Source organism: Populus euphratica, unplaced genomic scaffold (assembly GCF_000495115.2).
Source record: "Populus euphratica unplaced genomic scaffold, PopEup_1.0 scaffold572.1, whole genome shotgun sequence".
Taxonomy (NCBI): domain Eukaryota; kingdom Viridiplantae; phylum Streptophyta; class Magnoliopsida; order Malpighiales; family Salicaceae; genus Populus; species Populus euphratica.
In genome coordinates, this window is record NW_011500445.1 from 119,748 (window position 1) to 133,772 (window position 14,025).

Below are 14,025 nucleotides of genomic sequence, written 5' to 3' on the forward strand. Positions count from 1 at the left end.
TATTATTATTATTATTATTATTATAGTTATTGTTGTTATTGCTATTATTGTTGTTTATAATTTGTACAATTAACCTCCTTGTGGTTCGACCCCGGTCTTGCCGGGTTATTTATTACTTCGACACTCCTGCACTTGGGAGAAGACATCAATCTTTTAGTCGTGTCAATAACTTTGTCATATGAATTTTCATAAGGTTAATAATTAAAATAAAATAATTAGCATTCAGAAAACATTATAGCTCCAAAAATATTTGCATTGTTCACTAGAACAATTTAATGATGATTTTACCTCTCTACTCAAAAACTTAATGTTGTTACCCATTTTTGGAGCTTCACATAAACAAAAAAAAAATAGAAAGGAAATAGAAAGCACAAAAACAATTGAAAAAAATATTGGAAGAAAAAAAATATTAGTAAGAAGAATATAACAAAACACCTAGAAAGTTGTAGAAGATTGGTTAAAAAAGATCAAAATATATAAGATTAGAAAATTTAATAATGTATTTTTGACTGATGAAGACTTAATAAGCGAACAAATTCAATTGAAAGAGAAAAAATCAAAATTAGATGTTTAAGGACTCAATTAGAATTTTCCAAGGTTTAATAGAATTTATTAAGGGCTTAATTGCGAGAAAAAAATGATTTTTGAAGTCAATTTAGGCTTTAATTAAAAGAAGTTAAAGTTTGAGGGTCAAATTGCAATTCTTAAGAGTTAATTTGGTCAAATCAGGGAGTTAAATGCATAAATATAAAAGTTTAATGAACAATTAGAGACTTGATTGAAGAAATTCAAAACCAAGGACTAAACTGGAAAAAAAAACACGTGAATATAAGGATTGAAATTGATGCCAAATTGAACAAATTTGAAGTTTATTAGTCAATTGAGAGTTAAAATGCACAAATTCATAATCAATGACAAGAGTAAAAACTATGGTCAACTTAGGGCTAACAATAGAGTTTGACAGGGGTGAAATTGCTTGAAATTAAAAGTTTGGAAGCAATTATGGGTGTAATTAAAAGAAATCAAAAACATGGACTTAATTAAAATTTGTCAATCTCAAATTAAAAACCTTAAACAACATCATTTAGATTTAATAAAGAGAATATAAATGACACATTGTTCGGTATACTAGCCTTTGTTTTGACAATTTTAGCTAATCGAGTTAGCAACTTCAAACGAGTGAATATGGAGCTATAAATCACCAAATTGAGTAAGAATGGATCCAAATAAAAAGTGTGCATCTCTTTTACGAACTTTAGGTTTTCTTATATGACAATAACATTAAAATTGCTCTGATGTGGTCTCAAAAATGGGCAACTCAATCAACCATGACTGAAACATAATTGTGCAAGAACTGAACTTTTTTTTTATATGTTCACACTCAAAGACTCCTCAATGGGTTTTTTTATTAAGGGTTTACAACACTTTTCTCAAAATCAAGAGGTCAAAATTGGATTCAAAACCCTATAAATAACCCTTTTAAGATCACAACCGAGAGAGGCTGAAAGGGGAGAAAGAATGAGATAAAAAGTAAGAAAATATTAATAATAAAGCTCGGTGTAAAGGTTTAAGAGCCCAACATAAAGATTTTCTAAGCTTTAAAAGGATAGTAAGTTCGTGAGAGGCAAAACTTAAAAAAAAAAAAGCAAAAATAAAGAGTAGTTGTTCCAAGTATATTTGTTGATTCCAAAGTAGGCTCTTGTAACATGCTTGAGATTTTGTTTTATTTGTTTTTGTTTTATATTTATGTTTACAATTATAGAAAAGTGGGTTGGCATACTTAACAATTAATGTTCTATTCACATCTTTGTTGTTGTGATCTTTATTTTTTTTAAAAAGTCTTTTTTTGAGTTTTTGATATAAAAAAAAAAAAGTCTTTTTTTGAGTTTTTGATATAATAAAGTTATTGTTTAAGTTTTTTTTGTTATATATACATAGTGTTGTTTTAGTTTAACTTATGCAATGCATGTTGAAGCAATGTTGTTTATCCTAAGTTTGTTAGGTCTGTTCATGCAAAAAATCAGTTCAAAAAACCAATTTTTGGATTTAGTATCTCATGTTTATCTATATTACATGAACAAGTAAACTATTTTAAGTTGATGGTTTTTAGATTTAGTATCTCATGTTGGATTTTGATGTTATTTGTTAGTCTTTATGATTCAAAAATGTTTGTTTATGATAATGTCAATTATTAAATTAAAGAAAGCATGTTTTAAAAGCCAAAAATGTCATTTTCTTGACTTGACAATAGCTACTTTTTGCTAGGTCCATGACTTGGTTTTGGGCCATGTCCTTCGTGTTATTAGGAAGAACATCGTTTTAATTCCTTAGTTTGGACCAATTTTGATCCATTTCTTTGCCCAAAATCATTTGTGCTTGATTAATAAATAATCTAGGGCTTATTTACATCAATAACAAGTTTTTGATGGAATTTAATTCTGAGGTTTCGATTTTGAGCCGAAACAAATTGTGATATTTAAGTAATAATCAAAATAAATGAATGCTAGATTATTGATCCTTGCATGATTTTCAACATATATATGCCTCTTTTTTTTTTTTACCATATCTGATCTAATTTGGGATTCATGTTGTTTAGTTGGGTTTTAATGTTCTTCATTTCTTTATTTTTTTTGTGCTTCATCCATTTTGTTCAAGAATTTTGAAGTTTTTTTTTGTTTAATATGTTTTTCTACTTTAGTTTTATTTTTGGGTTGTTTTTGAATCAAACCAAGATTTTTTATACGATTTATAATTGAACTGGAAATTTCAGGTTAACCCAATCAGTTCAACTCAATTAGGTCAACCTAGTCAGGTCAAAATGGGGTCAAGGATTAAGACCTTGTTTAACTTGTAATCTTTTTGCTAAAAGGATTTTTGGTTTAAGGGTGTGTGTGACTAGTTTATGATTATTTGTTAGAACATAGCTTATATTTCAAAAATACAAAAAAAAATTATTTTATTTCTTTTAATATATGAGATTATGAATTTATACATAAGATGTTTTCCTGATATTAAATAAAAAGATAATTCATTTTATTTTTATGTTTTAGCAGTATAATGATTAATTTTTAACATAATAAAGTAAGAACTTCTTTATTGAAAAAGACTTTTCTTAAACCCTAAATATACTAACAATTAGAAAACACAACAGTTCCTTAATTTATATCAAACAAATAAATGATACAAGTTAACTCAAGTTAGGTTTACTAGGGGATACTAGTATATTCCCTTTACACAATCAATCCATTTACTAAGACTATAAGATCGGTTAGAAATTCTAGTAATCAAAATATTAGGTGGCGACTCCCATTCTCTACTCTCTAGCTCAGGTTACAAGTAACCACGGCTCATGTTAGATACAAGGTGTAGGGGCCTCTCGTGAGTTCGCTGTCGAGCGTCGGTGACTCGTTATCAAGTTGACCCTTTAAAGTGTTAAAAAAGAGAGAAAATGAATAAACGATTGACAGTACGAGAAGGATAGTTCATAGCGAAAACAGCCCTCAAATTTAAAGAAGAGAGGGGAACGAAAAAAGAAAAAGAAAAAGCACAGAGAGGAATAATATCAAGAAATGGGAGATTCAAGTGACTCAGTCTCCATTGATATGGAGACGCCTTCTCTTAGTGGAAAGGTACTTTCTGTTGCCTAGGAAAGGAATCCTGACTTTTGGTTTGGTTTGGTTTCATTTCTTTTGAATAAGGTGGAAATTAATTCCTGAAGATTCCATTTCCATTTCTATTTGTGTTTCTTTGGTTCTAGTTTTGGTTAACAATCAAGAAATGTTTTTGATGTTTGATTCTTTAATTAATAAATAAATGGTATTTAAGGAATGCAAATATGGTATAGCTATGTGAAGATCTGCATTTGGTTAGTTGGATGATTTTTTGCGTTGTCAGTAAAGGTTTGTTTGTCAAAAAGAAGTGCTGCACATGGAAGTTTTTATCTGCTTGTAGAATATACTTGACTTGGGCAGGCTTAAAATATCCCCTTTTGTTTTTCGTTGAGCAAGCGAGAGAGAGGTAAGAAGAGGTGGTCCTTCTTGGATGAAAGGTTTACCTTTTGAATGCTTGGTTTGTGCATTGATCATTTTACCAAATTAGTAGACCTTGCAATTACGATGGTAATGGTTTTTCTTTATTTTTGTTCGAGTGCTTAGCTGATTGAAATTCGATTCTGAAACGTGTTTGCAGGAGTATGTTATCGAAACTTACTATGGTCATGTGTCTGTTTCTGTATATGGAGACCAAGACAAACCAGCTCTTGTTACTTATCCTGATTTAGCTCTAAATCGTAAGTAAACTGCCATTTCATATTTCATTTCAATTTTTTTTTCATTCATCATGCTGATAATTGATATTTGATTTTAGATGAATATGTGACCTTGCATTGCATTTTTCGTAGTCAGCTAGTCAAGTTTTTATACCAGGCATTTGATATATGTTTAGGTGGGTTTTTGTTTTGGAATATGTATGCGGAAGAAATAGATCAAGCTGTCCAGTAGTGTGGGAATTTATTGAGATCTATTGTCCGGGTCTTGTAAAAATGTTTGCTTCTAGGCTCACAGATGCAACTTCAATGAAAGTTTACTCATTGTGGACCAGGATTTGAATTGGAGGTGGTTTATTATTTTTACTAGCTCTATCAGTGTGTGATCCTGCGGACACAATAGGCTTTACTGAGTTTTTATTTTTTATTTTTATCTTTTTTTGGAGACACACTACTAACAATGCTTTGACTTAAACTTATCTTTATGGACTTTGTAAACAGATATCTCGTGTTTTCAAGGATTATTGTTTTGTCCTGAAGCATGCTCGTTGCTTCTTCACAACTTTTGCATATATCATATCAGTCCTCCTGGGCATGAGGTAGGTTTGTAGCTCCTGGTTCCTCATGTTTTCCTTGCCTAAACTGCTCTAATTACTGGTTCTATGGAATGCGATGTTTTACCTGTGTTTCTTATGCGGCACTTTCTTCAAGAGTTATTGCAGTTAGGAGCTGCAACAATTAGGCCTGAAGACCCTTTGCTTTCTGTTGATGACTTGGCAGACCAAATTGCTGAGGTTCTTAACTATTTTGGGTAAGTATATATCGCTATACTTGCTTAAAACTTTCTTTTCCAAGAGTTAGTGATGCGGAACAATGAACAAAAAGAATTAAAGCGTAAAATAAATAAGCTAAGAAAAAGAAAGAATGGGGATTGGGAATGTGCAAATCTGCAATATTTTTTTAATTAATCATCAAAACTGTCTTACAAAATGACAGAGAAGCATATAAATAGTAAAACCCTAAAATATCTCATTATTAGGCGCAGCTCATAAAGTCAAACTGTTTAACATAAATAATTCCAAATAAATAAAATAAACAATGAGATAGGTCTAAATGGGCTCAGTCTCCCAATCAAAAAGTGATAGGTTGGGTGTTTATATACTCGTGTAATTTGTGGCGTGGGTCTGGGCGATTCATGCTGCGAGTTCACCCTGGTTCACATTTAGATGGCCTAACTAGGTGCACTGCTGCATGCTTAGATGGGCTTAACTGTCTTTTCCTTTTGTATCATGAACATTGTTGTTTCTTTATTTGATGGATTGTTTTTCACCATCTGTCAGACTTGATGCAGTGATGTGTATGGGGGTTACAGCTGGAGCTTACATTCTTACTCTATTTGCTGTATGCTTTCCTCGGCACAGTTCTCATGGTTTGCTTCTTCATGATTCTAAATTTTGTTTTGACCTGACATTTTGACTGGTCCTTTGTTTTATACTGTTTGGCCACAGATAAAATACAGGCAACGCGTCCTTGGCTTGATACTTATTTCTCCTCTATGCAATGCACCCTCTTGGACAGAATGGCTGTATAATAAGGTTCCTTCCCTTGACCCCCTTATGTTCTGCTTGCAGTCAAGTTATCCTATTTTCACATCCTTAATGTGATCTTAATATACTTGCAGGTCTTGTCTAATTTACTATACTATTATGGAATGTGTGGAGTTGTGAAGGAATTATTGCTTAAGCGGTATTTCAGCAAGGTATTTTTGTGCATCTAGATCATAAATTAAGTCCATCCAAAATTGGATTGGTTGGATGATTTGATTCTAAATGATGTTGGCAGGAAGCTCGTGGTAGTGCTCAAGTACCAGAATCAGATGCAGTCCAGGCCTGCAAAAGAGTTAGTCCTCAGTCTTACCTATCCATATGTTTGTTCATTTTAATTATAACGCATGTAAAATCAGAACTTGAAATCAACTAATAATTGGCAGTCAAGACCTATACTTACCTTAACTTGATGGCGTGTGTTTTTTTTCAGTTGCTGGATGAAAGGCAGGGTTTAAATGTATGGCGATTTCTTGAAGCAATAAATGGGTAATGCCTGTTTTTTGTAATAGTTTTTCCTGCTCAGGCACCCATCTAACAGGCATAGATGATAGAAGTCCATGCTTTGTAGGTTTAGTATTGTTTATTTTTATTTTTTGGCATGGGGCACTGTTTTAATGAAACAATGCCAAACTCATGCTATTTAATGAAACTTAAGTTTGTTATTTGCTTTCTAGCAGGAGACAAGACATTAGTAATGGGTTGAGAAAACTATTTTGTTGCTCACTAATATTTGTTGGCGAGAACTCTCCGTTTCATTTTGAGTCTCTTGAGATGACCTCAGAACTAGACAGAAGATATAGTGCCTTAGTAGAGGTATGCATTACAGGTCTATATCCCCAACTTTCAAAATGTGGCTTGTGTGTGTATGTAAAACTGACAGAGCACTTTTTATTTATTGAAACTATTGTGGCAAAACTGAGGGAGCACTTTTTATTTACTGAAACTATTGTGGCCTACAGGTTCCGGCATGTGGGTCAATGGTGACAGAGGAGCAGCCCCATGCCATGTTAATACCAATGGAGTGCTTTCTCACAGGATACGGTATGTACAGGCCACCAAAGTTAAGTGTGAGTCCAAGAAGTACTTTGAGTCCAATTTGCATTTCCCCAGAGCTCCTCTCACCGGAAAGCATGGGCTTGAAGTTAAAACCAATAAAAACACGAATATCTCTAGAAGTCTAAAGGATATGAATGGCTGGGGAGAATGCTTTTTGTAATCTTATTTATTGGAGGAGTTTGTAATTTCTTTGATTTGTTGGGACATTATAAATGTTGGAGGACTAGAAGATTGTAGATAGAAGGAAAGGAGGAAAAGATACAAGGGAAAAATATTTAGAAAGAAAGCAGATGTTGCCATTCTTGTATTTGTGATCATAAACTTCAGTCCAGGTTGAGAGTGGGTTCAGTTGTAAATCCTTGATTTTATTTTAAGCAAAATAATGACGGTGACAATAAAGGGGTGGGCGTTGAACTTGTGTTTTCACAGGTTTTAGAGTGTACATATTCTTTCTTGTCGGGCTCCATGTCAATTTGGTTATGTCTTTGTTAATAAGGTAAGAGTGCGAACTTTTTGGCAGGTTTTTGCACTTTTTGTGTAATTTAAGCTTGCTGATGCATTGGCTAGCGGGATGCCCCTTTCCTCTTTACTGATATGGTATTGAATGAACTAAAATGTTGGGAGCCTTTCTGGAATTTTGTTGAGCTTCATGTTGCGATAAGACTTGAGCACCAATGGGTGTTGAGTTTTGCTTGGATTCCTTTTAAAATTACTCGTGCATGAGAGGTTAACCGGAACTAAAAGCACGCCGTATCTGCCACCACCCTCTATTGTATTGTGTCAATGAGTTGCCACTTGAAAGATAAATGAGTGGTTTGTCTTATCGGTAGCCGAATGCAGAGACGGTGGTGTTAGAAAAAAGTATGAGGTATTGGCCAAGCTGGAGAAGTTGTTCTTTGAACCATGCGGGGATCTTGATTGGTTGAATTTTGGGATCGAAAATGAAATCACTACCGCCCATGTCTTATGTTAATTCAATGAAATGCTCTAATAAGAATGGCGGAGCTCTGCTATCATTCATGACATGCAGACAGGGTGGATGTTCCCTATATTGTATTCTAACGTCATTTTCCAAATTTCATGGAAGTCACTTGATAATGCTGATATTGATATACCTGTCATTAGCTAAGTCACATCTGAGAAAACCATTCCCATTACTTATCAGATCATTCTTTAAGAATTATACAATCAAGCATCAACATGAATCGGGCAAATCATCCCTCTAGTTTCTTGCCAATCAGATTCAAAGCCATGCTACCTTAGGTTTATTTATTGTTACAGAGGAGAGAATCCAACAGGAGATCTCCTGGGAGAGGGAGGTCACTAATGTCATAATACCATAGTTGATCTCCTGGGAGAGGGAGGTCACTAATGTCATAATACCATAGTTGATCATACAAGTGACATAATATTCGAATATATCTCCAGCACCTACTGAGGAACTGGAAGGACGTTTCTGTTAACAGCAGCAGGTGCAGAAATTGAACTCGTTTCAAACTTGCAATCAACTGGAACCAATTGATCTGATCTTACACTGCATTTCTCTTCAATAAAGATAGTATTCGTTAAATTATGCAACTTAGTCTCAAGCTCCTCCCAATCACTCCATTCCTGAATATTTGCCTCAACAAGCATTTTGTTGTTGCAAATGAGCTCCCACAGTGGAAAGTTCTTCCTGGGCATCAACGCATCTGTTTCTTTAAGCGTCAAAGCTGGGCAGAAATCATTTTTTCCATCACCAACATAGATGAACTGTTTTTCTCCCTCGGCCGAAACAGAAGCTTGGATCCTTTTCATCACCAGACCCTATTGAGAAATTAACTTTTGGTAAGCCAAATATCCTTATAGTTCTTAATTCTAGCTTTGTTCATTGAAAACTCCCTATCTAGTTTTTTCATTTCTTTATTTTAGCTCCTACTTTCATTATCCAAGTTCAGCCATCAACATGAAAAAGGTATTTTTCAGGCACATGCAAAAACTATAATTTCTTTTGGCAGCGGCAGGGGTTGAAAATGCCACTAGAGGGGGAACTAGTGAACTTGCCTTGCACATGTTGGGAGGGCAGCTGGTGCACCCATGAGAAGGGAACTTATTGACATCATGGTACTGTAAGATTCTAAGCCTTCCTTCTGCATCAACATAGCTCGGGTTTGTGTTGATCTCGGAGAAGCAATCCATCAGCCCATTATGTTTCAAGACTGTCTCGATAAAGAAGTAATTTGAATCGCTTACTACCCTTAAATCACACCTGAACAAATTACGCATCATATGTTAATGCAATGTCTTTTTTATATGCAGAGTTATATACCGAGGACTTTTATTGGCAAAACTAGAATATGGGGACATTAGTCTTGATGGTAACCGATCTAGCTTGAAAGATCACTTGTTCAGTTCATCCAAACACACATGCATATGTGTAGGTATGTCTACCAACAATAAAAATAGAAACAAAACAGTTGAGGTATAGTACCCAGAAGCATGGGCTGATTTAATTGTAGAGATGATCCTGGGATGCAATGGGACCTTTTTCAAGCACTCTGCAATATCCTGAATTGTCTTCCCTCGGGAGTGAAGCTCCATCATCATCTTATCCTGATATTTATAGGAACACGAGTTTTAGAACTAACTACTCAAACCCCTCTGATGTTCCAGGATCGTTAAGAAACAAGTAGAGCAAGAGAAAAAACCAAGAACATTTGTTTGCCTTTCCCTTAGGAAAAAGCAAACAGAAAATCATTCTCCTAATGCTATCAAAGAATCAAGTGTGTTGTCACCCATGTTTGCAGACTGATCATTGCCAACACACAACAATAGTAAAATCAATAATGCGTGATAAATGCAAGAAATTAACACGGATACATTTTCAAGAACAAACCATGAGACGGTTCCAAGGCAAGGAAGGAAGGAGCTGAGCGAACAAGCCGTGGACATCCAGTTCTTCGACGACCCAATTATCACTATCGCAGTCAATAATGGTCTTGTCGAAGTCGAAAACCACAACCACTTTTGCCATTGCACCTCCTCCGATGCCCAGCTGCTGTATTGATAGAGAATTGTGTAGTAAGGTGGCTTTTTGTAGGGCCCGCGCGCCAAGGTATTGCAGCCAGCTTAGCATGCACTATAAAGACAGGCGCGCATTTGCAGTGGAGTGTCTGTGCTAAGAGTTGAACTCCTAATGGACACAAAACTCGCTAGAGTTCAGAATTAATACGGTTTAAATTTCATTGGCCCCTTTATGTATGTTATGCTTACTTCCTGGGTGGTGGGAATTATTTGATGGATCCATAGAGATAGTTTTGTCCCCCCACCTTACCTTTTTCCATGTTGAAAGTGAAATCCGTTGAATTATTTGATGAAATTAGCCGCCTTAGAATATCCCTTTCATACCGTCTCTCTATTGGGTTGCTTTTCTTATATGAAAATTATTATTATTATTATTATTAAGTAGAATTTCATGTATTTTACGTTCTTAAACTTTAGTTGCCTGGAATCCGAGCTTTAAATAATAATAATATAAAACCATAGCAAACAATTAAGCAATTATAAATTAATATTCATAAAAGTTATACCAAACAAAACAACCCTACCTTTTAATTGAAAATCCCAATTTGAAAAGATTATTATAAAATAAATATTTTATAATTATAATTTATTTTGGTTTATTTAGTTATTCTCTGTATAAACAAACTATATATAACTCATAATCAATCCAATTATCCCCCACTTTAATTTTCTTCATGTTATCGTGAAAGGTCATTCTTTTCTAACTCATAAGCTTCCTTTACAAACAGATAACTTTGGCCTTAATAGATATGTTATAGATCCATAAAATCAATTAAGGAGAAAAACATAGAATTGAGGATCCAAATTTAAAGGGATTATGGGAAATCAAATAAATTACAATCATAAAATACTTGATTTCTCATCATCTCTTCAAATTGGGATCTTTTGATTATAGGTTTGTATTCTTAATTAATTTTATGGATATATAATATCTATTAATTATACTCTTTAATACGAACAAAACTAAAAAAGAAGAAGAGATAATTGTATTGATAAATAAGTTTGAATTGTTACCTATGATTTGTTTATATAGAGAGAACAAGAAAGAATATATATATGTATATATATGAGGAAATTGTATTGGTAGATGAGTATGGATTGTTACACATGGTTTATATAAAAAACACACTAAAAGAATAAGGAAACAAATAAAAATAATTAATTGTAATTAAGAAAATGTGATTTCTCATAATCTTCAAATTGGGAACTATTTGTCTCCTTAATTGATTCCATAAATCTATATTATCTCTCAATTAAATCCTCACATACATACCCATGCGTGTGCTTCAATTGTCAAAGGAAATAAATAAGAACACGAGAATTATACAAAGTGATGCATGCCTAGAATTTGTTCTTTAGGCAGAGAAATGAGTCCTAATTATTCCCTTTTGCCAAAAAGAAAAAGAAAAAGAATTCATTCCAAAGTATCTACTGAAAGTGTCCGGGTAAAACAGTCTCCTGCAGGTACTGCCTTAGATAAGCTTATCTCCTATTAAAGCACCTGTTTATTTTATGGTCGACAAAATCAGCTTTAAATTAAAAGTCAATTATAAATAACTGAATATAAAAATATATCTAGTTAGAAAAATAAAAAAAATATATCTTTGATATAATTTTAAAGTGAGTTTATGTATTTTTAAAATAGAAGTTAAATAGAAGGTATATATCAAGAAACAATATTTTTTATTTTTTATTCTTAAAATATCTTTGTAAAAAACTCTTAATTTCAAAGTTATCAAAATAAAACATGTAAGGATAATAATAGTTATTATCATAATTTTAAAACTCAACTCAAAGATTGATCTATGGTGAAGCTCATATTATGGATCAAGTTAACTTTAGTTAGCGTAAGAATAAAAATAGTTATTATCTTAGTTTAAAACTCAATTTAGGAATCGACTCAGAGAAAAACCTATGTCATAAGTGAGGTTAACCGTTGACCTGAGTTAACATAAAAAAATAGTTATTTTTATAGTTTTAAAACCTGATTTAGAAGTTGATTTAGTATAAAATCTAGATCATGAATTAAGAAGGTCAACTCAGGTTGACCCAGGTTAATATAAAAATAAAAGTTGTTATTGTCATAGTTTTCAAACCCGACTTAGGGGTGGATTGAGGCAAAACCTAGGTCATGAGTTGAGAGAGTTAATCCAAGTTAACCTAAATTTATGAATAACAATAATTATCATAATAGTTTTCAAACTCGACTTGGATCTAACATCCCGTGTTTTTATATGCAAAGAAGATAATGTTTTCAAATAAAACACATGAAAATAAGACTCTCTCTCTCTCTCTCTCTCTATATATATCATTGGTAGGGATATTTTGAAACATTATGAAATTTATCAACATCCACTTATCTTTTCAGATTTTTCTTCCTCAATTTTTTTTTCTTAAATGATATTTATTAAACATTTCACATATTTTTAAAATTAGCTATTTGTTTATTGTATGATTTGATAACCTTTTCTAATTTATCAAAATTTTAGCAAAATCTACTCTATATAAGGTCATATCTAAATTTTTATCCTGTTACAAACTACATATAAACACGTCATAATATTTCCATACAGTAGCCTCAAGCATACTATCGATTCATTTATTTATCCATTAAGGTCCTTTCACATTACATCTCATAACCATTACACAACCCTTCAATACATCATTCTTTAAAACACACACACACACACCCCTAACACAACTATATAATATTAATAATAATGATAATGATAATAGTTAAATCAACATTGCCCTGAAGTATGAGACAACCTGTACAAAATATAACATTTTAAAGGATATTAATTAACCATGTCTACACACATATATTTTTCTGAAAACATGATTTATTAAACATATTTATCCTAAACTTTATCACACCATACTTCATATCATGAACAATTCTATTTTAATGACTGTGTCGGATTTTCAATAATATTTTATTTTATTTTATTCATAATTATATAATGAGTCACCATTCATATGGTCATCTTTAAAGCAAGTATTTAAAATACTTTCCAATCAACTGAATGATTGTCTATTTCATGAAATTGTAATTCCTTAGTTACCATTCTCGATTAACTAAATAAATAATCTTTAACTCAAGAACTAAACTGTGTAATTAATAATCATTTAGTTACTATTTTTGGATAATTAAGTTCATAGTCTCCAATTTAAGGATAAACTATGTAATTCATAATCTTTTAATTTCAATTATCAACTAACTAAGTCCATAGTCCTCATCTCATGGCCCAACTATTAATTAATAATCTTCTAGTTATAATTCTTGGCTAATTAAGTTTATAATCTTCGACTTAAAAACCAATTATATGATTCATAATCTTTTAGTTGTTATTACCAACTAAGTATATAATCCCCATTTCATTTCATAGGTCGACTATGTAATTTATAAACTTTTGGTTTTCATTATCAGCTAACTAACTCCATAGTTCCCATTTCGTGTATGTAATTAACATCTACATTCATATTCTTTTCAAGCTTAATTTGTAAAAATCTATTTCAATATGTACTTTCACATACTTTCTTTCCAACGATATCATATGTCTTTCCATATTACATACATAACCTAATTTTCTCATTCCAGCTATATTTAACATCATAACACAACATTGTAAAAACAATATTAACCAAAATATACATTAAATTAAAAACGATCTAGGTGCTAGGCACCTACTGCTCCTCCAGCCAAATGAGCTCCTCCCACAACAGATATCCTACTCTTAGTTCCTCTCCTAATTTAAAAAGGATGTTATTTTCAGTATATCTTAATATATCATCAATCTCATCATATATGCATATATTCATGTTATTTTTAATCTCATCCATACAATTTCATCATCGTAATCATAATCATTCCCTTTAACTTTAATACATATAAAATCTTAATAAGTTTCTTTAATTCATTCAACCCATAATAATTTACATAACCTATATAATTTAATTAATTTAATTTAAGCCTTTAATAATTTTCCTTTAACTATATTGCTCATTTAACCATTTAAGCCATTTAGTTTCACA

General features: G+C 32.2%; 2 protein-coding genes across 6 annotated transcripts; one reads left to right on the plus strand and one right to left on the minus strand.

Moving 5' to 3' along the window:
* Positions 1 to 3,364: 3,364 nt before the first annotated feature.
* LOC105114742 (pollen-specific protein SF21-like) lies at positions 3,365 to 7,381 on the plus strand. 5 transcript variants are annotated; one of them, XM_011011396.1, is made up of 12 exons: positions 3,365 to 3,629; positions 4,008 to 4,118; positions 4,189 to 4,288; positions 4,766 to 4,863; positions 4,987 to 5,075; positions 5,605 to 5,665; positions 5,773 to 5,859; positions 5,946 to 6,023; positions 6,107 to 6,163; positions 6,302 to 6,357; positions 6,546 to 6,697; positions 6,831 to 7,381. In XM_011011396.1, the coding sequence occupies exons 2-12, from the start codon at positions 4,062 to 4,064 to the stop codon at positions 7,085 to 7,087; spliced, it is 1,092 nt and encodes a 363-aa protein (XP_011009698.1). In that variant the 5' UTR covers positions 3,365 to 3,629; positions 4,008 to 4,061; the 3' UTR covers positions 7,088 to 7,381. The 5 variants fall into 5 exon arrangements, with proteins under 5 accessions (XP_011009698.1, XP_011009696.1, XP_011009697.1 ...); XM_011011394.1 differs by lacking the exon at positions 4,008 to 4,118 and having other exon boundaries at positions 3,367 to 3,629; XM_011011395.1 differs by lacking the exon at positions 4,008 to 4,118 and having other exon boundaries at positions 3,369 to 3,629; positions 6,549 to 6,697.
* Positions 7,382 to 8,062: 681 nt separating this feature from the next.
* LOC105114744 (inorganic pyrophosphatase 3-like) lies at positions 8,063 to 10,172 on the minus strand. The gene is made up of 4 exons (XM_011011399.1): positions 9,803 to 10,172; positions 9,398 to 9,519; positions 8,971 to 9,175; positions 8,063 to 8,733 (listed from the first exon to the last, which is right to left on the minus strand). The coding sequence occupies exons 1-4, from the start codon at positions 10,040 to 10,042 to the stop codon at positions 8,359 to 8,361; spliced, it is 942 nt and encodes a 313-aa protein (XP_011009701.1). The 5' UTR covers positions 10,043 to 10,172; the 3' UTR covers positions 8,063 to 8,358.
* Between the last annotated feature and the right edge of the window lie 3,853 nt (positions 10,173 to 14,025).